Source organism: Notothenia coriiceps, unplaced genomic scaffold, assembly GCF_000735185.1.
Source record: "Notothenia coriiceps isolate Sejong01 unplaced genomic scaffold, NC01 NC01_scaffold00008024, whole genome shotgun sequence".
NCBI classification, from domain to species: domain Eukaryota; kingdom Metazoa; phylum Chordata; class Actinopteri; order Perciformes; family Nototheniidae; genus Notothenia; species Notothenia coriiceps.
Window position 1 is genome coordinate 13,623 of NW_011340725.1, and position 25,031 is coordinate 38,653.

The 25,031-nt window shown below is 42.5% G+C and overlaps 2 protein-coding genes across 5 annotated transcripts in view; both read left to right on the plus strand.

The window, feature by feature from the left end:
- Positions 1–120: 120 nt before the first annotated feature.
- washc2c (WASH complex subunit 2C) lies at positions 121–11,069 on the plus strand. 3 transcript variants are annotated; one of them, XM_010769902.1, is made up of 31 exons: positions 121–255; positions 1,460–1,603; positions 1,787–1,951; positions 2,047–2,115; positions 2,218–2,391; positions 2,503–2,596; positions 2,682–2,734; positions 2,841–2,897; positions 2,984–3,088; positions 3,226–3,310; positions 3,477–3,536; positions 3,647–3,771; positions 3,865–3,955; positions 4,062–4,115; positions 4,217–4,423; positions 4,507–4,652; positions 4,771–4,881; positions 5,199–5,291; positions 5,378–5,479; positions 5,570–5,677; positions 5,770–5,939; positions 6,076–6,196; positions 6,498–6,941; positions 7,026–7,157; positions 7,296–7,397; positions 7,540–7,614; positions 7,845–7,904; positions 8,370–8,588; positions 9,140–9,823; positions 9,917–10,088; positions 10,179–11,069. In XM_010769902.1, the coding sequence occupies exons 2-31, from the start codon at positions 1,460–1,462 to the stop codon at positions 10,322–10,324; spliced, it is 4,368 nt and encodes a 1,455-aa protein (XP_010768204.1). In that variant the 5' UTR covers positions 121–255; the 3' UTR covers positions 10,325–11,069. The 3 variants fall into 3 exon arrangements, with proteins under 3 accessions (XP_010768204.1, XP_010768205.1, XP_010768206.1); XM_010769903.1 differs by having other exon boundaries at positions 7,029–7,157; positions 10,179–11,068; XM_010769904.1 differs by lacking the exon at positions 7,845–7,904.
- A 450-nt stretch (positions 11,070–11,519) lies between these two features.
- The window catches only part of zfand4 (zinc finger, AN1-type domain 4), a 16,453-nt gene continuing 2,941 nt past the window's right edge, over positions 11,520–25,031 (plus strand). Inside the window, exons 1-8 of one of the 2 annotated variants that reach the window (XM_010769905.1) lie at positions 11,520–11,849; positions 12,935–13,246; positions 14,654–14,729; positions 15,428–15,495; positions 15,612–15,798; positions 16,146–16,311; positions 16,782–18,032; positions 18,406–18,460. In XM_010769905.1, the coding sequence (XP_010768207.1) occupies positions 13,063–13,246; positions 14,654–14,729; positions 15,428–15,495; positions 15,612–15,798; positions 16,146–16,311; positions 16,782–18,032; positions 18,406–18,460 (1,987 nt within the window). In that variant the 5' untranslated portion in view covers positions 11,520–11,849; positions 12,935–13,062. Of the gene's footprint in view, positions 11,850–12,934; positions 13,247–14,653; positions 14,730–14,751; positions 15,323–15,427; positions 15,496–15,611; positions 15,799–16,145; positions 16,312–16,781; positions 18,033–18,405; positions 18,461–25,031 lie in introns of those variants that run through there. The other variant, XM_010769906.1, reaches the window with a different exon arrangement.

Here is a 25,031-nt window from a genome sequence, read left to right on the forward strand (position 1 = left end):
GTTTATAACAGCATCATGTGGATTTGGGGATACAACCGAAGAATTAGCTTCTTTGCCTCTTCGCCTCGGTTGTTGGTTTGTTCCACTCCGCCCCACTTTCATTGGGTTGCTAGGCGACAGTAGTCAGGTGACTGTCTGCAGACAGAACATGGCTGACCTGTCAGAAGACCAAATTTAGCATAATCGATCTTATTTTTACGGCGTTTCTGACCACCGTTTGCCGTCGTGGAAAGCAATTGACCACAGGAATTCAAGGTAAGCATGAGAGTGCTCATATTTGGCTGGATAAATCCCTCTGTTGTTGCTGGGAACAGCTGTAGCTAACGTTGGTGTTGAATAGCTAAGTTGAGCTAGCTGCTAACAGTCCCCGCTTTCTCTGCCAGAAGTCTGTATGAATGTGAAAGCGAGTAGCTATGAGGAAACAACATTTAGGCAACTTGATATCAATGCAACATGGTGTCCTACGTATAAATCGTAACTTGATCGGAAAGCCAACGCCAATGATAGTTTATTGAATCTGAAGTATTGCCGTACAACTTCATCAGCATCAAGTTAAAGTGTAATTTATCGTGTGGTATATCAGTGACCCTTTCACCCACATTCAATATCAACACACATTCAGACAGTGCCCCCATGAGTAGGATATCAGAGCATCACCATTTTAAATGAATCGTGTCATCAGTTAGTCTTTTGAACTTAGTACATTGACAGTGAATCCGACTGTGTGGGTAACCTGTTCCATAGTATGGGCTGTGGCATATCCAATTATAACATGCACACACCATCACACATACAGTAGATAAGCATTAGAATGAAGGATTGTTTTCCCTGGTTTATTTCAAAGAATGGAGGGTTAAACCTTTGACCACAGGGCAGCACTTTATACTGTCTGTAGATAATTTATTTAGCCTCTGTCGTGCCATGAGCTTTCTTTCTATGTCAAATATTGTACTTGTTATTTTGCAGCTAAATCAAGATTCTCAGTGATACGAGCCAGAAAACAGAAAATAAGAAAAAGATAAATGCTTTAATGCAGTTTTATTTGTTTTACTTCTATAATAAATGGTTCCTATATCTCAGTGATACTGCTGTTACAGTGTCCTAAGAGTTGTTATAAATTGTAATTTTTTGTGGAGCTGCTCCATTCCATGTTTTGGATGATATTATCACCACTATTGTTTATACATTTGCAGACAACTGCTTGTTTTTGCCATTCAAAGTCCTATCTAAATGTTATTTCCTCCAACAAGCTTTTACATTACAAACGTCTCCCAGCTGTTTACATTGCTCAAAATTGGTTTAAAATGTACAAACAAAAACAGATACTTAAGCTACAATATTACACAATAAGATCATTGTTTTTTAAATTGTATTTTCCCTTAATGATTAATTAATGACAAGTGTTTTGAAGTCCCTGCATTATTTATTCCAACAATAACAGCAAGCAATCTGATTGCAGATGAGCAGGTTGCCGGAGGGAATAGTGAACGGCCCAAGCAGGAGTGAACACTTAGAGAATGGTGTTCAGAGTTGGGAGAGACCTTGGACTCTTGAAGAGATGCGGCAGAGCAGCGCCAACTGGTCCTTGGCCGCCGACTCGGGGGTAAGTCCCTCATCCCCAATAGGCCAAGAAAACATATTATATATGTTATTCATCATTATCTATTCTGAAATTGTCTGATTATTATGCAGGGGTTGTGAAATGTGTTCTGCTTTGGGCTAATAAAGGAACTCTGCAACTGTTGATGACGTCTTCATAACTGTTTTTTAAAATCTTTCTTCACAGCTCTTCCTGTTCCTCCAAGAGTTTTCCCAGAGAATGCTGTCGAAGACGCATGATATTGAGAAGCAGTTGGACAGTCTGATCCGTGACACCAAGAACACAGACAGCTGCTTGCACTCTGTGTTTAACGACTTTCTCATGCTTTCCAATACGCAGTTTATAGAAAATGTAAAGTATATAATTTCTTCAATTTGACTGGATACATTTCAATTGAGACAATTCAATCCATTTGATTGTATACATTGAAACGTTTTGTGTTACAGAGAGTGTATGATGAAGAGGTAGAAGAGACGATACCCAAGGTGGAAGCTTTGGAGAAGCAACCTGAGCAGGTATCAAAAATACATCCTTCCTCATACACTGACCAAACAGTATCATACTGAATATCCCTCCTTATTATGGCCAAGCTTTGCATCACCCTGTTTTCCCTACAGGAGAAGACACGGGAGCAGAAAGAGGCCGAGCTGATCCCTAAGATGCAGGAAGCTGTAAACCACGGTCTAAAAGTGCTTGAGTCAGCGTTTGAGCATCTGGACATCAAAGCAGGAAACTCGGATTCAGAGGATGAAGAGGTCACTGACAGACTGGAGGCCATCCTTGAACCCAAGGTGTGCTCTTGATCTTGAAACTCTCATTTATGTTTAGTGAAAACATGTAATAACTCATCTTCAAACGAATGTACTTTATCCGGTGTGTCTGTTTTTCTCATTGTCTTTCAGGATCTTTATGTGGACAGGCCGCTTCCATATCTTATTGGTTCCCAGGCCTTCATGAATCAAGAGGACGTTGGCCTTGGTGACCTCTCAAGTGATGGTAAACTCTTCATTGCAGCTTTTAATGTCGCTCCTACATCAAACTCGTTCCTTTTTGTCATGTGTTCGAATGATTTGTTTTCCAGAAATGTCAGTTGACAGCGAGAGAGACAGTGTAATCGATGGCGAAGACGCAGTTGTAAGACGTTCTTTCCCTTCTTTTAATAGTATTTTCTATTGTGTTCAATTTGACATCTTGTACATAAAAATAGAAACCTTATTGTAATTATCTTTTTATGTCACAGCATTCAGATGACGATTTGAACCAGGAAGAGGAAGAACGTCACAATAATATTAGGAAGGTAAGTTGCCTTCCTGCCAAACACATCAGAGACCACAGTTAAACTGAACCACTTTAAAACTCAATTGTCTTTCCACACTCACGTAGAAGCCATCCATGGTTAGTTATGATGATGATGACGATGAGGAAGAGGAGGAGGATTCTGATATATTCGGAGAATCAGACGGGGAAGATAACGATGACGACACAAAGGTATTCCTGATATTGCTTTGCGTTAGTACGGAGATATCTTTTGTAAACGCACTATTTGTTAATCTAGTCTGGAATCATTCAGATATGATCTACCTAGGGGACATTGTAAATTAAGTTTTTTTTTATGTCACTTTCAGAATACGGCATCATCGTCTTTTGCTGACGAGCTAGCAGCCCGAATCAAGGGTGAACCAGTGACCAAACCAGAGGGAGATCGAGCATGTAAGTCACCATCATTACCAACAAGCTGGTCAAATATCATCTCCATTGTTAATCCCATTCTTCACATTTAATTTAAGGAAAACACAGCATCAACGTTTTTTTACGTAATGACGTTTTAGCATGTGCATGCTCATGCCTTGTGTTTTTACCATTTCATTCTTGGAAGCATTGACATCTAAGAAGAAAAGTAAAAGCAGGAAAGAACCAAAGCCTGCGAAGCCCGAGGGTAGGACTTTTATTCATCATCAGTGCATTCAATTCAAACTTCAGTTATTTCCACCGCAGGCCCATGGTTCCCAGTATGCCTCTCAATACTTGTTATGTTCATTTTAACAGCAGCTGAAGAGGACAGCGATGACATGTTTAAGCCACCAAAGATGGAGGATGAAGATTTCTCCCCATTTGGAGGGAAAGGCGGCCTCTTCAGTGGAGGGAGAGGCCTGTTTGACGATGATGATGAGGTATATGAAACTCAATTATTTTCAGAGCTAACTCTTATTTATTCCTCTAAACAATAAGTTTAATTTGTGCTGTTTTTATTTTATACCATTCAGGGTGATCTATTCTCAGATGCACCAAACCCTCCTGCGTCAGAAGAGAAAAAAGTGCAGAATGAAAGAATAAAAACCACAGCAAAAACTGCAGGTAAGACTGACTTTCTACATAAATATCAGCAAAGAAATGAGGTAGAAGCATATAGAAAAAACTAGACGAGGGCAGATTGCCACATAACCTTTCTTTGCCATTCAAGAATCGGAGAAACCTGGAAAGAAGATTCCTGTGGGTGGCATTTCAAAATTCCCAGGTAACAGCATTTACCTGTATGACCGCTAAAATACTGTATGTCCTTGTCCTGTATGACACGTCTGCTTTATCTTCCTCAACCAAATGTCTTTCTCCCCGTAGCGGACACTCTTTTCAAGTCAGTGAATAACTCCGATGCAGTGGAGAGTAAGGAGAACGGGACTCAAGCTCCTAAGATCAACGCTGCCTCCAAACAGACTCCACCAGCTGCTGTTGGTGGAGTAGGGGGTGGGCTGTTTGATGATGAGGAGGAGGAGGAGGAGGAGGATGACTTCTTCAGTAGTAAAAGCCTCTCAAAGTCGGACTCTGGTAAGTGTGTGGTCTTCTAGTCCAGGTTCAGATGGGATCATAACCATCACCAAACATATTTTTTCTTTTTGCTTCTTTTTCAGCTGGAAAGAAGACGCCCAAAGCTGTTGACCTTTTTGATGAAGACGACGATGGTGGTGACATATTCAGTGAGAAGTCCAGTGCGCCGACCCCAGCTCAGAGCAAGAAGGAGGTAGTGGAAGAGCAGGTTAAACAACCTGAGAGAAAGGTACTTTTTTCAATGACGTTGAACATGACAGTATTCATAGTTTTATTAATTACATATTTAGTTTTGATATAGCCGTAATCTTTTTGTTCCTCTGTTGATGATCCCTTGTTGTGTTTAGATGCCAGCAGGGGCCATTTCTATATTTGGACCCGGGACTCAAAGCTTGCTCAACGAGGGACTGAAAAAACGTCAGCAGTCTACCAGTGAGGAGTCTGAGAAATCTGAGGAGGTCTGAATACTTCACTGCCTACAAATATATTCCAGACAAAAAAACAATCTGTTTTTAAGTGGAACATTTAAAAAAAAAATTGTTACCGAAAAGGCTCAAAAGGTTTTCACTGCCTCCGAATACACTATAACCTCATTGACAGCCACAATATATTGCATGTCTCTTAATAAGCCCATTTATCAGGCATTGATGCCGTTACATGAACAGACCTAGCTGCAGTTGGCCATATCGCTCTGTACAGGTATTTTCTTTCAAGACTAAACTACTTTAAAACTCATTCACATATTAAATGATCCTCTTTGTGTCCTGTGTTTCAGAACGGGCCGGCTCCAGATGCTCCAAAGGCTGCTGTCAAGCCAACTATAAAACCCAAGAGCAGAGGCCTCTTCTCTGATGAGGAAGACATCCAGGTAAGGCTCTCAATCTTTTTCTGAACAAAAGTGACAACAGTAGCAACACATCTTAATTTCACTATATATGTATTTGCCCTCCATAGAAATCTCCAACTATCCCCAGGAGCCAGTCTAAGCCTGAATTTACAAGCCAGAGCAAAACCAGCAAGGCCCCTCTGTCATTATTTGATGATGAAGAAGAAGAGGTACAAATACATTTGACTTGAAACTGAAATAGGTTACGCTTACCTTTTGTGTGTGAGGAACTTACAATATTCTGATTCTTCCCCCTGCAGGATCTCTTTGCATCCGCAGCTAAGTCTAAATCAAAGCCTAATCCAGCCAAAGCCTCCACGCCGCAGCCCAGCAAGGCCTTTTCCAGCTCCCTCTTCAGTGACGATGAGGTATGAGAACATCAAGTCATAATTACCTTCTGCACGCCATTTGTTATGAGGGCGTACAATAAGGTACATCTTTCTCAATGATTCCATGACAGGACCAGTGGGAGAGTTCTAAAAGTAGTGCGGGGAAGTCAGAGGTGAAGACAGGAGGGATGAAGCCCAGTGTCAGCGCCCCCTCCAGTTTCCTCAGTGCCATAATACCTCAGAAAGGCAGCATCTTCGATGATGACGATGACGACCTGTTTACTCCAACAATGGATTCAAGGTGTGTACACTTGTTTTGAGTTCTTTAAACACTTTCAAACTGTTGCAGTTGTTTTAAATTCATTGGTTTTCATAACCCATTTTTGAAACGTTAAATAATTACTACCCATCGTCCTATCCCTCCGCTCTTCATGTAGTCAGAACAAGTTTCAGAGAGTGGCTCTCTTGTTCGAAGATGAGGATGATGGTGAGGATAAAGGATCCCTTTTTGGCGACAAACCTCCTGTCAATAGAAACACTGCCGCCCCAGCTGCCAAAGTGAGTGCACTAACTTATTTCCTGTATTTCACATTTGTCATGAAAAACATCTAGTTTGAAGCTTGCTTCCAGTGGGCCTCAAAATGGTTTAATAGGTTAGAAAAAAACAATTCTTAGCCCCTAGAGGGACTTTTAGATATTTAAATTACACATAATCAAGTTGGTTTTATGAGACTGCCAACAAGAGTATTATAACATTCTGATTCTGCTATACTTTTATAACAGATTCATTCTTTTTACACCATGTCATTTGTCGTATTCCCATATGGATATTCACTCTTTTTATACCTGTATCCTTCAGACACCTGCTGTGGCCTCTCAGTCGTCCTCCCTGTTGGAGAAATCTGAGGAGGTTGTAGTTTCCAAACCCGCAGCAAAGGACAAGCCTTCACTGCCGGAGAAGCCGACAGCAAAGAGCCCCGAGCCGCTCCCATCGGCCCCCTCGCCAGAAATTAGCGAAAGTAAAAAGAAGCCTGTGGGTGGAGTCAGTCTTTTTGGAGGCATCGACGTTTTTGCTAACAAGCAGACAAAGAGCCCGTTGGACGAAGTTGACCAGGAAGACCCTCTCCTCTCAGAGGACGGTCCACCACCAAATGTCCAGGAGGAGGAGGAGGAGGAAGAGAGGAAGGAAGAGAAAGTGAAAATAAACACTGTTAGTCTATTTGATGATGAGGAGGAAGACGAATCAGATTGGAATGAACCGATATTCACACCCAGCAAACCCACAGAAAGCAACACTGTAAAGGTTAGTATGATTTATAGTAAGAATAGTGTGTGATAGTTGCATTGGTACGCTGTCTCTCAAGAATAAAAATATATGTCTCTCAAACAGCCTACAGAGGAGCGAGCGCAGGCAAAGAGCACAGGAGTGTTCCTGGATGAGGAGCTGCTGTTCAGTCAGACGCAGCAGAAGGACAATGACCCAGATGTTGACCTGTTTGCCACCTCAGGGAAACCAGCTGTCAGTATATTACATTTTCTTATCTCTTTTTTTTTCTCTCTTCAAGTACGGTGTTGCAGTCGACTGCATACTGTTTGTGAATGAATGCATATTGTCTCTCATTAGATGATAAGGAAGTATATATATGTTTCCTTTTAGAGCTCCAAGCCAGACTCAGTGAAGCCTGCAGCAAAAGGCCTGTTCTCGGATGAGGATGAGGATGACCTCTTCAGCTCTATCAAGGCAAAGGATCCTCCTCCGGTAGCAATTTGATTATTTTCTCGTAATTTTTTATTTTGTGGATTCGTCCTGACCTAACATTGTATATTAGATTTGAAACGAAAACAGCTGTGTAAATAGTCATTATACTGACGCTTTTTTCCTCTCTTCTTTTTATTCTTAGAGAATAGCAGAGAAGCCCAGTAAACCTAATGACAAAGCACCACTAGCCAGTCCAGAATCTGTATCAGAGATTCAGGTGAGTGTACTATAAGCACGTACTCCAATAATATCATGGATGGGTTCTTTTTAGCCATAAACACACACCTGTGTCCCCATTCATTTTTGTTTTAGGGTTTATTTTTGCTTGTAGTAGCATACCTTTTTTTTTTTTAAATGTTGATATGTTGTGGTAGTGTTGTTTGTATATGAACTAGGTAATGTCTTTATTGGATTTGATTCTGAACCTGCTGTAATCTGACCACACAGAAACCTGCACCAAGCCCTGTAAAACCTAAAGATTCCTCATCAAGGATTGGGAAACTTCAAGTAATATTTTTGTTTTTCTTGAGTCAGTCTTCATTCCTGACATTTCACTCTGATTCCTCTTGAGGGAAGACTTCTATTTCCTCTTCCACATTTTCTCTCTTTAAGGTGTCTTCTGTCTGGGCTTTTTTTTTAATATTCCAACTTTCAGTAAAAGCTTGGCTACAGAACAGCGGCAAGAAAAATGAGATCATATTTTCTGATTTCATTTTTCTTAACCAAAAGAATATACTTGCTCTTTCTGCATTTTTGCATCTTGATCTTTTCTCATTGTCATCTCTGGTCTTGTTTTGAGCTTTTTTTCCCTCACTGATCTGCTGAGAAATTCCACGAAGAGGTAGTAGTTGTAAATGTGTTTCTACCTGGAAAGTCTCTTTAAATAGTCTTCGATCTTTCTTTGGTGTCCATAGGTTTCTTTTTTGCCTTGATAAATGATTATATTGTTTCGTCTGATCTCATCATATTCAGGCCAATCTGATGATCAACCCTGCTGCGCTGCTCCCTGGTGCGGCCCCCAGTATGCCAGGGGCTTCAAGTGGCATGGCTACCAGTTCCTCCTCTGGGGTGTCCAGCTCCAGCCTGAGCCCCAGCCCCGTCACAACTCCTGTCGGAGGCCAGACAGACAGTGAGGGAGGGGTGAGCTTTGAGACCCCAGTCCAGGTTGCAACCCTTCAGAGTGTACACAAGGTTGGTTTTTGATTCCTGGAGTATTATATCTGTTACCCTCAAGTCCTAAATGCTTAATTTCCACTGCAACTTAATTAATAGCCTTAATAGCAGGTCTTTAACCAACCAAAATAATGTCTACACTTTGTCAATTTTACCATGTAGTGCTTAATGTAATTTTGGGGGCTTCAATTTTTAAAGTATGGGTCAAGAAAATAAAAACATTGCAATTGCTTTTAACAGTAGCTTTACTAGTTGACAACGTTTATGGGTTTTGAGGTTTGTGCAGGATATTTTGTGCTATCCTAGTGGCATTTCTTTCTGTCCAATCAGTGTTCTGCAGTGTTTTAACTCCGTCTGCTATTGGCTCAGCTTGCATGAAACTTCAAACCAAGTGGTACCAAAAAAAAACGAGTACTATCCACAACTTTAGCCATTTGATTAGCCAAAATAAAAGGTAAAACGAGTTGTAAAACTGTGCCTGACTTTGCAGTGGAAGTGCGGTATTTGTTGCTTTATCATTGTTTGAATTTATGATGTAATATTGTGATTGCAAATCTCTTGTCATGCAGAGCCGTGTGAAAGGTTCAGCACAACGGAGACCCCAGTCCAGAGCAGGGAGGCAGCAACCAGCCCAGCAATCTTCAGGGGATAAAGAAGAGGCTTTGGGTGGAGATGTTCCTGAGCAGAGCCTCGGTGTGTCTGGTTTAGCCTTACCCCCACCAGATAAGTCCAGCCAGAAGCATGCCAGTCCAACACTACCCGACCCAGCTTCCCCCTCAGCCTTGCCTGCCTCCTCACCTTCTCCTTCCTCAGTCTCTGAAGTCCCCACCAGACCCTCAGTATTGACACTGCCAGTATCAACAAACGCTGTAATAAAGGACTCCAGTAAAGACAGCAGCAGTACCAAGGTGCTGCCGTTTTCTGATGACGAGGACCTTTTTGGCTCTGACAGTCTGTTTGCAGCCTCCTCAGTCACTAACACACCCCCCACCAGACAAACTACCAAGACCACACAGCCTGAAACTAGTAGTAGTGCGGTGAAGAAAGACTCATCTCTTTTTGATGCCAACACTGATGAACTTTTCAAAAAGGTCAAGCCGAGGTCAACTACTAAGAAAGCCACGGCCTCATCCTTTTTGGAAGAGGAGGACGAGGATGAGGACATCTTTGGAGTGAGCAACCGCTCCACTCCCACATCCACAAGTAGTAAAGAAATAAAGAACGGGAGTTTTTCAAAGCAGGACATCTTCCAGGTACCTTGATTTTTACATTTATAAAGGATGTCTGTGCCATCATGAGAAAATGTTTAATTCCTTTCCTTATGGGCTCCATTTCTATGTTCTCAGGATGAAGTCGCCATTGTGCCTGAAGTTCACAAGAAGCACAAAGAGAAGACCCTTGATGCCAGCTTGTTTGACGACAACATAGACATTTTTGCTGACATGACGGACAGTTTCAAACCAAAACAGAAGTCCAAGACAAAGGGAGAGACCAAGTCAATATTTGATGATGACATGGGTAAGAAACAATAAAACACATTGATGCATTCATGTTCCTTTTTATTGCCATATTTAACTAATTATTTTATCCATCTCTCTTTTCCTAAAGATGACATCTTCTCACCAAGCACAGCAAAAGCAGTCACAAAGCCTCCCCATAAATCAAAGAAAACACCACCGTCTCAGGAGACCTCCACAGCAGCGGAGTCAAGCAACATATTTGATGATCCACTTAATGCTCTTGGCGGGAACTGAACTGTTGTTTCTGAGTAGCCAGATTTGTACATTTGTGGATCCATAATTTTGTCATTTGGACCGCTGAAAGATTGGAGATCGGATACACTGTTGATAGAGTATTTATTCATATGAATCCATATAAATACTGGGGCTTATTTTTGGCAGATAAAAAACTCAAAGGAAAATTATTCCAGTCAACTTCTGATAGTAAAAAATCATCTCCGTATCAGGTCATATTATGTAACAGTTATTATATACTGTTAATCTTTATTATACATTATAGCACTTTATAAGCATACCATATGCTTAGCCTCAAAGCCTGCAGAAATTAATAATCAATTGATTTGTTTGTTTTGAAGATGTTTATCCTTTGGCTTTTCCACATTGAGATTCCATGTCTTTGGGTTTGTGCCATATCATGGTTATAAGAAATCAGTCTGTTTACTTACTGTTTAAGGCATTTTGACAATGTTTTTATTAATGGAAAATGCATTAATTTCTTAACTTTGGCTTTGATGAAAAAGGAAATTCATTTTTAATAACTAAAAAGAAACATATTTTATGCTATCTGAAAAGAGCGTGATGATTTCCTTGTCACTTGTTTTCCTTTGTGTCATGTCTGTCTAGAGGTTTAGCGTTTTTGCTGAGGTCAGAATTATTGAAGAATTAAAGCTGCTCCATTCTTAGCATTGAGAGAAACCTACCTGAAAGAAGAAGAAATAAGGTTACAACAAATTAAGTAAAGGCTCCAAAAACCTAGGTCATAGAGGAAAGGTCTTGTAGCTGTTTGTGTCTTGAACATGGCAGTAAAAGCCTTTCTGCTGGCATCGGGCTACAAAGTGGCATTCTTTTAAAAACAGAAGACAACACGTCGTCTTCATGGGAACAAATTGGAAACTTTTTGTTTGAGGAGGTGTTTTTATTAATGTTTTTAAGTGTGTAACAGTCACTCATTAATTCTTCAAAAGATGAACAAGAAAAACAATTGCTGGCAGCTGAAAAGATAATTACTGCTTTTTGTTGACCAATTATGTAGCAAAATGTCATATTTTTTAAGCCTGTTAAAATTAGGAATTACAACGTTATTGTAGGGGGAAATATTCCCAACTGAGGAGGATGTGGAAGTGACTGCCTGACCCATGGTCTGATGTTCCGCCCACCTCACCATCCGTTACGCCAATTGGTTCCTTTGTCTGCCAATCAAACTATGTCACAAAGGTGTTGTTCAGCCGCCTTTGACAGGTATGGTGTTGACAACAAGGGGACCACGGCAACCGACAGCGGCTGACCCACTTGGTTCCGTGTGTAGTTTCTAGTGTTAAACGTGAGGAAATGCTGCTTAGATTGAAACGGAACGTTTTCCTCGACAGCTACAGCGGACGAGATGACTGAAGCCTGTGGATGTAGCCTAGCAGTCTGCTAGCTGGCAGACCAGTGAGAAAGGTAGCCATTGTTTGAGTTGTTGGCTAACATGGCAACGAAAGCTAACGCTAACAGCGTCGGCTAGGCGGGCTTCACTACGGTGTTATTGTAGAAGATACAGGTAAGCAAGTATAAATATTAACATACGAACGTTAACCAAGGTTTTGAGAGGTCATTGTGAAAGATTAGGAGGTATAAATACTGCTTGTGGGACATTTCTTTGCTACTGTTAGCAGCTGGAATTGTATTGAGGCGACTTCCAACTCCATTCATCTCCGTTGTCAGGCAGCTAGTTGCTAACGTTACCGGAGTTTTATCTCATTTCGCCGTCCTTAAACTGTGATGGTGCGGTCAACCACCGTAATACAACATGTTAAATGTAGCCAGAGACAAACTACACAATGGTCTATCGTTGCCTGTTACATGACAAACTATCCATTTGCGTCATGGCTTGTTAAGGACAACACCGGGCCTCTTATGCTAACATTATACTGACAACAATCAGAGACAGTTTATCCTAAGTGTTTGACATCTTATCATGGACATGAGTCCTTACTTAAGACTCCTTAGCTTAGTTTAAAGGATCAGCGTTTATAATGATCTCACAGCAGCAGCCTGTGAACAACTGCATTTCAAAACACAACTGTACTCCAAAACACAAAAGGAAAAGATAAAATATAAAATCCAAACATTATTCTAATCAGTCAAAGTGTCCATGAGAAAAACTGCAATTATATTAATCTCTTGTACTGCTTTTAACAGTATTTTGGGTGATACGTTGTCTTCTTTTATTCAGAATAATAAATGCATGATTGGACTAACTTGCCTTTGACGCATATTAAATGTGGTAAGATGTCGGTGGGTCAAGGGACATAAGAGTTGATCTGTCACAGGCTGGGGTCAGGCAAAGGAAACTTCACAGACGGCTTATATAACACACCTGATCCTCTTGAGTTTTGGCCAGGAAGTAAAATGCTGCACTGAATCTTTTATGAGCGGGTTGCACATGTTTGCTGCCGCTGATGAATGCCTTTGTGCTAACATAATTGCTAACATACTATATTTAAAGCAGGTTTCAAGCTTGCTGACTAGGAAGCACATTTATCATATTTAAGACACTGGATTGCAGGAGCAGGGAATGGTTAAACTAATGAACCCCTCTTAAAAGTGTTGAAAATCATGCAGTGCTTTTGTTTCTTCTCACAGCTATGGTCCTCCTGCATGATGTGTGACGGTCGTGCGGATAGTGAGCAGTGCCTGTTCCTCTCTCCTTCCTCCTGGGCCGGCCCTCTCTTTTAACCGTATCCCAGAAGTCTCTCTCCCATCCTGCCAAGATGACCGGCAGGAAAGAGCCACCTTTCTTTAATGACGACAGTGTGGGAACATTTCACTATAAGCTCCCTTTCTATGACACTATGGAGCTCTTCATAGAGACCCTGACAGGAACCTGTTTTGAGCTGCGTGTGTTGCCTTTTGAGGCTGTCATTTCAGTCAAGGCAAAGATCCAGAGGCTGGAAGGTAAAAAAACAATTAAATAATGTCTATCATCAACAATGTTTATTGAGCGAGCAGGCTCCATCAGTTATTTGATAGACTGGGTTGAGGACAAGTCATTGTTTTTACCATTCTGTATCACCTATCTATAGTCTACTGAGGTTTTCCTACTCTATTAGTCGGTTTTTTGTTTTGTTTGTGGTTTTGACCTGGATAAAAGTTTTCTATCATGCTTAATGTAACGTGGTGGGAAAAAGAAATAGGCTGAAAACTCTTGGTTACACTCTGAGATTATGGCGCTTTTGTGGCGCATTTGTGTTGAGTATGGCTGTCGGTGTAAAAAATCTAGCTAGAGTCTTTGGTTAAAAATGTAATATTTAATCTATAATGATTTGTCCTAATGCAAAATCAGTGTATAAGCACAACAGACAGCTGCTTTTTCCAAGCAATGGATGCTCATAAAATGTCCTATCATTCCTTTTGTTGGTCTCCTTGTTGATACATAATGGAAGACGCTAGTAACTTGCTGAATCACAAATCCAAACCATCTTAGAAGCTGTTTTCTGACTTTGTAAAAGGTCTTATAATATGTCAACATATCTGTGAACTCACCTGTTGGCTTGTCTCTCGAGTGACGAATCATATGCACCATGAAAGAACACAGCAACTATGTTTTTCAGTGTGGGTTAGGATTATGGGTTGTGTTGACATTTTCCTGAATTAATAATCTATTAGTTCATTTATTTCGACTTTGGCTGTCCTTTTTTGTTGATCAAGATGACTTTTTATATCTGCATTCTTTGCTGCTGATTTCATTTTTGTTTATAATGGCCTCTGTGTGCTCTGTGTGTGAAGAGGTGTGCCAGCCGAGCCAAGTGAGTGTGTGTTGTAGAAAACCACTCAGCAATGAAAGGACCAGTGCTCACTCACTAACACTGGCTCCGGTCCAGCACCGGTTCAGGGAGTTCACTCATTGTGGGCACAGAGAGCTTCCTGACCACGCATACACTGCATCTCATGTTTAGGAGTAGCTCTAGAGAGCCTTCATATTCATTAGGCCGTCAGCCCTCAACCAGACCTTACTACTTTGTTCTCATTTGAGATAAATGTGGCTGTATTTTATTCTGACCCTAATGTATTTCACAGTTTTATCTTGTAAACACTTGAGCACATCAAGTTTTAGTTTTTTTCCTTCTAATTTAGACAATTTTAGTTCATGAAATGGTTGTGGGATCTGCCCTTTTTCAGCAATTACAAGGTTCTGTCTTTAGGGGGCAGACAAGAATCATGGATATCGCTGTATGGATGCTTCTTTTGGCAGCCTTTCTGCTTTGCTTGAGTGTCAGATGAGTGATTTTATGTGAAATACATACAGGTCCTTGTCAACCTTGCTTATTTTCTCTCCTACCCTCTCTCTGACTGTCTGTAAAGGTATCCCTGTTGCCCAGCAACACCTAATCTGGAACAATCTGGAGCTGGACGATGAACATTGTCTTCATGACTATGGGTAAATCTATTTCTGAAAAACCCTTTCTCTTCTTCAGAGCACTGACACTGAGGCAAAATCACACAGACATAAAGCTTATTTGAGCAATTACTAGCAATATGTTTGAAAACGCCCTGTGTTCGTCTAGCCATTTGCCTGTGTACTTTAAAAGCCTTCTGTCTGCGGTGGGGACTCAGTCTTAATTCAGATCAACATATCATAAATGAGCCAGAGAGATGTTGAGGCAGATGAGATAAGTGACATACTGGTCATGTGAAGAGTGCTTGCTCCTCCACTTGTATCACTTTCTGAGATGCAGACCTCACCCTCCAGTGCTCCGCCGGCTGCAGATGCTGCTATTGTTATGAATGCTTGTCAGTTAATTTTCCACATGAACAGCCTCTGGTGAGATCTTGCCTGGCTCGCCTATCAAACTGCAGCATGTTTTTGAAATTTGAGCAGCAGAGGGGTAGAGTAGGCAACGAAACATCTGCTCATCAGAAACAAATGTTCCCGTGGAATTCCCTGTCGTGCACTTAAGTTCATCTGGAAATCATCCCGACCCGTGGAGCGCTGTTCACTTCATAGAGGAGCATCTCTTTTCTGCCTCGGAAGTAAAGCATTTGACTCTAAACTTAAATGTGTTGCTCACTATGGAATTGGTTACATCCTTCTTCACTTATCTGCCGTATTGATCACCAGTTTGTTTGTGCTTGCAGCATTGCAGAGGGCTGCACTTTGAAGCTGGTCTTAGCTATGAGGGGAGGACCAATTAACACCAGGAGAGGTAAGGAAAAGTCAAATGAACTGTACATCCACATGTCAGACATCTATACTCATATATATCAATGTCTTTTTTAATTCCCTAACACTTTATGGAATGTCCCTCTCTTCTTTTGTCAGTTACAATGGAGGATCCTATCAAAGATGTTACTGAGCTAATGGAGAACACAAAGGAGGAGGGGTGGGAGAAAAGCCTTTCCAACAAGCAAGTTACGTTTGTGGTCTATCGGGAAAATGACCAACTCAACTTCTTCCGAGTGGTCGACAGAGGAGATGGCACCCTGACTCCTCTGTCTGAATCTCTGAGGTTCGTATATTATGATACAGTCCTTTTTATTTAAGTTAAATGATCATGTTGTTATATAATTATCTGTATATGTACTGACAATATGCATAGAGAAAGAATTTGCTCAGGGTTTCCTCACGTTGAAATGCTGTAACATGACTGGTTCCAAGAGCGACATAGATGACGGACATACAAGATAAACAAGTATAATTATCTAATGATACAGCCAGCGTGGAGTTGAGTACTTCCCTTTGTTTATTTAATGTTAGTTGTGGCAGTGAGTTGAGTGAGCACGGCCTCTGTAAGGACTGCCCACGGCTCTGAAGGATCACTAATGGGAAGACTGTTTTGCCTTTGATATTTTCCAGTGGTGGCTCCTTGTACAATGTGTGTGCCGAGGAGGAGGAGGAGGAGGAGGATGAGGAGGATGGAGAGAGTTCCACAGCTGCACTGCAAAGCCTCGAGAACTCCATCACCATGAACAAAATGAAGCTGCTCAAAGCCAAGATGGAGGACATGAACCTCAGCAAAAAGGTTGGATATCAGAAACCTTTAAATTGTACCCGCTATCAAAGGTGGCCTCAACACATTTTTCATTTTTTCCCCATTTTACATGTAGATGCTTTGAAAAACAAGCATTTTACCCTGTTTTTCATGTCAATAATTAATAAATAAAATAGAAAAGGACACCAAACGATTCTACTCAACACAACTGCTTCTCATATCACACACTCACATGGTAATCTGCAACCATTTTGCATAATTCAGACGTACTGCGCCAAACACTCATTTGCATGTGTTTGTAAGACGGCAGAGCTTCTCATTACAATAAACTGTACTGGCTCTTTAAAAATTGTTATTGTTTATGATTAATTTATACCAGCAGCTTAAGTCAAGTGATAAGATAACCACCATGGTTTTATGATCTCACAGTATCGGGGCCAAATACTCGAGCAGTGCATATGAGAGGATGCTGACTGTTTTCTGTGTCTCTTGTTTTCCAGCCGAAGAAGTCAGCTAAGGTTAAACCCCGGCCCCCCGTCAGCCCACATCCCAGCGGGGTCTCAGTGGGGTCCTCCAGCACACGTCACCATCATCGCCTCTTTCGTTCGCTCCACCAGATCAACCAGCCTTGGCAGTCAAATGCACAACTACCTCCAATCGCAGACCACGAATCCACAGACCCCGCCCCGGCCTCGGCTGCTGCCCACTTCTCTATCCCGAGACGCCCCCCTCCGCCATACTCCTCCCCTTCTTGTTATATGCTTCAGGAAGAGGAGGCATGGGAGACGTGCCCTCCCTTTGCAAAGATCCGGCCCCCTCCCAAAGTGTCCCGATTGGACATTGGGAGCAGCAGGTTAATGAGGGACTGTGTGTACCCTCAGCTCCCCCCGCTGTGTATCAGGGGGCCGCCTGACTCCACCTTTGACTCCACCTTTGACTCCACCTTTGACCCCTTAGAGCCCCCAGGGGACGCAGTCCGGCTGAGGTTGTTAGAGGAAGCTGCCGGGCTGGGGGTGGCAGGAGCTCCATTTGGGGACCTGTTAGACCCTCTGAGTTTGGATGTGTCCCCCCAGCCTGAGGGAGGTTGTCGGCCTCTTGAGGTTGACACTCAGCACCAGTTTCCGCTCTCCCCCTCCCCACTCAGTACCTGGACACTTGGGACAAGTGACACGTTCACCAGCAGAAGGGATGAGATGCAGCTGGGCACACCTCTCCATATCAACCCCCCCTCCCCATTGCCCATATATACGTCGACATCCTCTACCACCAGACCGCTGGCCCAAGCGTTTGATTCTACCCTCTCCTGTTTACAGCCCATCCTTCAAGCCTCAGCACAAGTAAAGCCAGGCCGTACTTCCCCTCACCCCCCCATCGCCTCCTCACCTCACCCACCACGCCTCCACGCCGTTAAAGTAGAGTCACCTGGAAAGAGGCCAGAGCTTATCTCCAAGAGGGAAGCAAGAGGCATCACTAAGATGGCCAACCAAGCCTGTAAGGAGCCGCTGGGGTCCCTGAACCCCTCTGAACTCTTAGCTTCTCTTTCCACCAGAGCCCCAGACAGCAGCAGCAGCAGCAGCAGCAGCAGGGACCTTGGAGAGAGTCTAGGGCTCGTGCTGGCGTTGCCCCCTGCCTCTGCCTCGGGGCCCGGCAGCCTCGACTCCAGGCTCCCCCCCATACCATCCAACAGGCTCCTGCAGGGTGAGCTGATTAGACAAATGTCACCGCTGCACCGAGCTGCAGCCTCCTACATGGTGAGGACAGGGGGAATATATTCTATTAAAATGCTCTAGTTGAAAATCATCAGACATTAGCCCTTATGTGACACTGTGAGGTATACTAAATGTACCATTTAAGTGATGCAATGTTTTTCAGTGAAATTCATAACATTTCAAGTGTATCATATTTCCAAAATATACTCCCTACTTTTAAAATCATCACTTCTCTCAATATATTTTAGTCTTTTAAAACCGCCACACTTTTTGATGTATGTTTCATTCCATATTGACAACGTTAAGCTCTGTTCCAGCACAACATTGAGTACAAATGCTGATTGTTCTCAAGATAAAGCACTGCAGTTGTTTTATCGATTTGCTGTAACAATATTTGATGTTGCTGTTTTCTCAGGCCACCAGCAACCTTGCATCAGCTGGGGGAGGCATGACTTCATTTGGGAGAATAGGTAAGCAAGACCAGCAGATCATTTCTGTTATTCAATTAAACACTAAGAAAAAAAAAGTGGTGCGTTGTGATGGTGGGATTGCATATTTAAGTTGTGTTACATTTTTTGTACTAGAGTATTGTTACTGAACAGTTCTGAACTGATATGCAGTTCTTGGGAGGCGCAGTGAGGTTGTTATGTGAAAGCCTTCAGTGCACGTTGTGAGCACTAAAACAAAGAACCGCAAGGTTTTAAAGATGAATTATTGCTACAACTGCAGAAGCAGCACAAATATTAGAACGTGACAGGCCTACACACAAGCACACTTACTTATTTATGTTGATCACTGATGCGCTTTTACTGCAGACAGAGAATAAGGAAACATATATATTGAGTAGTGAATCAAGACACTTTCATGTTGCTCTATTAGTGGACATGTATCAGTATTTCCACAGGCTGAGAATTGTTTGATGGTGGTCAAGAATCGACTGCAAACTGCATTCAATAACCCAACAACACTTAAAGAATGACTTTTAAATCTGTCTATACTTTCACATACAATTCCACACAGAGCTCTAAAAGGAATAATAATAACGACAGGAATCATTTTTGTATTAAAGTGGGCATCAAATCAAAAATAATATCCATCCATCACTAAGTATGTTGACCATACAGAATTGATTAATTTAGTCCTTTGATCAATTTATTTAGAACACAGTAATAATAGCTCCTGGTCCTTTCGGTCTTACCTTCAGCAGCTTTACACTCCTACACTCCTCTCCTACCTCTAAATAGATGCCCACCAGCATTGCCAGGTTATATGGAAACTCTCTGAAACGAGATGTCCTCAGTGGTGTTTGTCTGCAGCCTGAAGAGGCCATTCAAGTCAAACTACACTCCACTTTGTTATCGTCCTGACTATGTTTCTGTGTTTTTTTGCTCAAAAGTGAGTCATCCCTCCACTGTGAGATTGCGTGTGCTCCCCTAAGGGTCTCTCTTCATTTGACATTGTGTATTGTTTCCTCAGTCAGGACATGTTCCACTTTGATTCAAAACATCCTCTTATTGATGATGCACGATGATCCCCCTCCATGTTTACCTGCAGGGATTGTTGGGAAGTTGTTAGCGGTGGATGCTGCACCAGACCAGAGAGTTCCCCCCCCCCCGCCCCCACTTTAAGCTCTTGAGTGCAGTTGTTTTTGTGACTCCTCTGTAATAAGCAAAATAATGAGATGCTTCAAACCTAAACCTGGTCATAGAAATCTGAATGTGCACAGTATGTAGATGAGGTTTTCTGTATTTTGGGTTTGTTGCTTAAAGTGGGTGCTCGCTTTGTCATCATTGGATAATGTGTAGGTAAAATCCAGATACAAATTTTTAGGAAAATTGAGTGTCGTGAACTTTTTTTTTCTAAACAAGAGAATTTGTAAAATGTGCTTTGGTCTGAATATATTTGAACCCACTGTTTGTCTGCATGGCAGCAGATTAAAGTGCACAAGACAAATAGAAATCCAATCCCACGCCTATCTGCTTGACAGCGAGCTTCCTGTAGCTGTCACTTTTATCTGTATGCTGCTGTATCCCCACGACTCACAAACCCTGGCGAGCTACATGCTTCCACAGACACCACTATGACGGCTACAAGCTGACATGAACCAGTGTTCCCGACATTTCTAAAATTGCAACAAGGTAATGTTTAATTTGGCAAATCCTAAAAATGGCCTGAAACTAAACTGAAACGATTATCTGCATCTACCGAAGAAAAGCAGTGTCACACGTATACGGTTTACATTGAGTTGAATTGACTACAATTATTTTTAATTGCACACTTTATGAATCAAGCTTGAAATTCATTGTCAGAACTATCAAGGAAACCCTATATATAAATCACAATGTGACAGTGTGAACATTGGGTTTGAGGGATCATTTTCTGGCAGTTTTTCTTTCCTGTGGGTATCAGGTGACAACATAACAGACATACTGCTGCATGAATGAAAGCAATCTCCTTGTGCTCAGTGAAATGGCAAGACACTTAGACAAAAGAAAGTAAAAGGGTGAAGAATTCCATGTTTTTAGAATTGTGCTGTGAGACTTTAAAAGTGCATTGCCTTTTCTGGACACATTCCAGTGTGCGATTTCACAGCAGGTGTTTTGCCTTTGACAGCTTGTGAAAATGGCTGCTTACCATTGTTGGGGTTTGGTTAGAAGTACAACAGAGAAGTGCTATTTCCTTACTTTAGAACAGTGGTCACCAACCTTTTTAAGCCCAAGATCACCGACCTCGGCCTAGGTGAAAGGCGAGATCTACCTATTGCAGAATTGAGTGAAAAAGACGGCCCAGACAGTGCTTCCAATTTAAGGCCTTTTATATAGGCTAATTGCATCTGAATTACTGTTACAATGAAGGCTCCATAATCAGCCCACAACATATAGGCAGGGGTAAAGTGCTATGTGCGAGTGGGGGGCGGACCTCACCTCCTCTAGGAGGGTCCTCACCTCCTCTAGGTCCTCACCTCCTCTAGGGGGTCCGGGGGGATGCTCCCCCGGGAAGATTTTTTTTTTAAATATTGAAGATGAAAGCATCAATCTGGTGCACTTTGAGAGCAACATGAAGAGATCTATGGATTCATCTCTCAGCACCCATATGAGACAGAACTGTAAACAGATTTTCTTTTTCTTTATGGATATTTTACAAATCACTCCCCTTTTAAACTGTATTCTTGTTTTACTGCCATATACTGTAGTATTTCATACCTGTACTTATTCTTCAAATGTAAAAATGTTGACAGTGCTTCATGCCACGCAAAACAACCTGCATGTGTAAAATATATGTTACTGGTTCCCCAGACTCTGATTTCCTCATTTACACTCTTCTCTTATGTTATTGTTTTAGTGACAGCACCTGGACGATTTTTGACATCTTCCTAGGATACTCATCTATTATTTTTTGATCTATAAACATATAGCCAACCGAGTTCCAATTCTATTTCATGTTGAATAATTCATTGTGATAGAACTGGTTTACTATATCTAACTACACTCAGATCTTTACTCAGTGGTTCTCAACTGGTGGGTCCCGCGACGCCGGACAGAGACTAGGCGGCTTCGCTCTGTGTGCCTGGGTAGAAGTGTGTCTCGCTCATTTTTGGTGGGCGGCGAGAAAGGTGTGGAGAGAGAGAGTCTATACTTTAGAGGTGTATAGATATGATATGCGAACTGCTTGAGTACAGATGATGTGCTAGCGTACATGTGGCTAGACAAGCATCGGCATTGGACGGCACTAGTACCGGAGACCATAAACGGTTTGTCAGAAAACTTCTGCTCACGTACTGATCATTCTGATATTTGGCCTCCATCTAATAAAAATATCTTGGATGATATTTTCTTATTGTTCGCTGGAGTCTCTGCCAAATCAGGGAATCAAGATTCGTTGTCGGAAGTCCCCACGGAGAATAACTTTGCTGTAGAATTTCTTTATACACTCCATGGGGTACAACTTCAGATAAGAACATGGAACACATAGAAATACGCGACCCCCGGTTTGGCATGATTCGACAGGTCAGCAGAACAATCGGGAGCCTATGCTACCCGTTAGCCCACAATTTAATAGTAACGTCAGGCACAGACTACTCCTCTTTATCTTCTCCGCAGGGGCAAGATGTCAGAACAAAGTGAAAAACAAACAATCGGCATGAAAATATTATTAATAATGTCGGGTAGTAATAGATTTACTTTATTTCTTCTTAGAGTGTCCATATGGCACTAGTCTTCGTTAGTATTTCAAAAATTTCCTGGGGGCGAGAATCCCCCCAGACCCCCTGCTGGGGGTTGGGTTTTCAGTGCATGTGTGCGCTTTTTAATTAAGTCCTATCAGCTTTGATTCCATCATCCTCATTAAACCTTTTTAAAGCATACTTTAGTTCTGTGAAGGGATATATGCACTGTACTTGCACTTATATATGTTGTACTGCTGAAAGCGTATTATTACAGACCGTTTTTTGTTGAGATAGGATTTGAGTGCTTCAAAAATGTTGGGCTCGGCCGATGTATCGACCAAGTAAAAAAGTGGGTCCCGAGGCCCTGACGCCAGGTTGAGACCACTGGCTTTAGGCTCAGCCTGAGCCCCTCAGTCGACCAGGGATAGACTCTCTCCAAGCCTTGTTGTGGAAACAGTTCCTTATGTCGTTAGTGCAGCTAGCTAACGCAGATGCTAACAATCAAGTCCGCAACTAGCACGCGGTCCCTGCTCTCCCGTCCTCTCGCCCTCGGGGTCCTCCTCCTAATCAGCAGCTACAATGCGCTATTGCCAGCAAGCACGACACACACCACACACACACACACACACACAACACAACCACCACACAGCACACACACACACACACACACACACCACACACACACCACACACACACCACGACACACACACACACCACACAGAGAGAGAGAGGCCAGCTTGAATGACACAAGCACCCCCCGTGTATTTCCATGCAATCTCTGATTGGTCTGCTGAACTTTGGCCTGCTGTTTGAGACAATATTTGCACTGAAATAGGAGCGACAACACGGGCGATCCAAAAGCATCATCCGGAAATGACCTTCTCGCAAGCACGGCCCCGTACACCCCCTTTCGCTTTGGTTAGAGGTCTCTCGTTCGCTAGTACACGCGGAGAGAGTGTACGCTGCATGCCGACACAAGCGTTACAGCTATCACTGTGAGCGGCGCATCGCGTGAACAACGCTTTCTCTGTTATATGCGACTCCTAACAGACTCTGCGCATACATAGTGGCGACGCTCACGCGAGCTTCAAGAGCATTCCGCAAGAGCAGGGTGCCGGGAAGAAGCGCCCAATTTAAAATCGCTCACGCCCACAAAATCAGCATAAAATGAAAAGAGAGACGGTCTCTGTTTGGTCGTACGGCGTCCACACAGCAGCATTAAAATCTTGATCTTGGAGGTGGGCGTGTCAGAAAGTACAAGAGAGGAATATATATATACAGACAACAACATCACATTGACTACAACCGACAACACAAACATACAAAACAACAAACACCACTGAGGTCCTCGTCATGGCGATCTAGAACATATAAGGGCATATCAGACTCAACTGTTATGGAGCGTTAATCTCTACGAGTAAGAATACCGTGGTATATGCTCATTATACTCACAGCTAAGGGGTCAGTGTGGAGACACCCTATGAAGGGCGTAGATTAGAGAGAGAGAGAGGGACAGCATACAACAGGCAATGAAGGTGGAGCTAGCACTTGCATTAGTCATGTGATCACAAGACTGCGAATGAGCGTGAAAAACACATGAGCTAGATGATGTGGTCAAGCATAGCTGAGAGAAAAAATACACACATCTAATTAAAAAAAATGTATTAGTACAATAATGATGTTCAAAATAAAATAGTTCCCCTTTATCTGTTATGCTCCTTCTGCACAAAAACATAGAAGTTAGCAAGAGTCGGAGCTATATGCGCGACTACACATAGCAATGGCAACCACTCAGTTACAACCAGCAATCGTCTGTAAGTGCGATAGTCCTCTATTAGACGAGAGCGTAATGAGTAATACTAACCGTCCATTATTTGGTTCCTTGGTTGTGTTACTTTACATGCATCCAGCTGCATTTGTTGCTGGCGCGTTAGGGGTCGCAGTGTGCCACACAGTGGGTCGAGAGAAAACTCAGGAGTTTCACAGGAGACAGGTAAAGCGATTCGCCTTACGCGTGAGATGCGAGCCTTTCTCTCTCTATCGCGTTATATACAAGAAGCGAGAGAGCGTAGATTTGTTCAAGAACAGCTCAGAGACTAATATGGGCGATAATGAGAGAGAGAGAGACGTGACGATATGCTCCCACTTTTTCTCTCGCGCCGGCGAGATTTTGGGCTTGTGGCCAGTAGCTCTGGATGAGAGCCTTTCGCACCCTGTGGTCCAAGTAACGTGTGTTCATAATTTTTCTCTGCTTTGTTTCAAGACCTTCGCATTCCAGCAACAGCTTTTGAATGGTGCTAGTTGAATGGTGCTATCTTTCTCAGTTGGATCCCTAGCCTGACTCTTTCTTGTTGTACTTTGACCACAGGTAGACCTAATACGCGCGCTACTTGCACGTAGCTGCTTGGAGGATGCCACGCGCATTCGATATTAGTGCTATGCTCTATATGTGTATTATTACTGCGAGAGAGACGCAGACAAGCATGAAGGCTCACACATACACTGGGCCATAGCTTAGTGAGCAATGTACACGGCTAAACGTCGGAGATTCGATTCAGTGAAATTTAGTTAATTAAATTAGTTAATTCGAATGTAATCTTTGCTAGCTAGCCTAGCTACGTTAGGCAACGTATTTACCTTGGAGGGCAAACGGCATTTGTCGTTTGTTGATTATTCGCCATGATTCAGCTGGGCATCTGGCATCGGGGCCCTGCGCTTTCTTCTAAATTCCACTGGCGCATCTCTGCCTTCTCCGGGTTTTGGGGTTTACGGAAACGGGTAAACATATCACCCCCCCCCCTCTACAGCTTATGGGATACTCTGCTATCCGATCTTCCAAAGAAATAAGCGGCAGCAACGCTTCACCATTTTCGCAA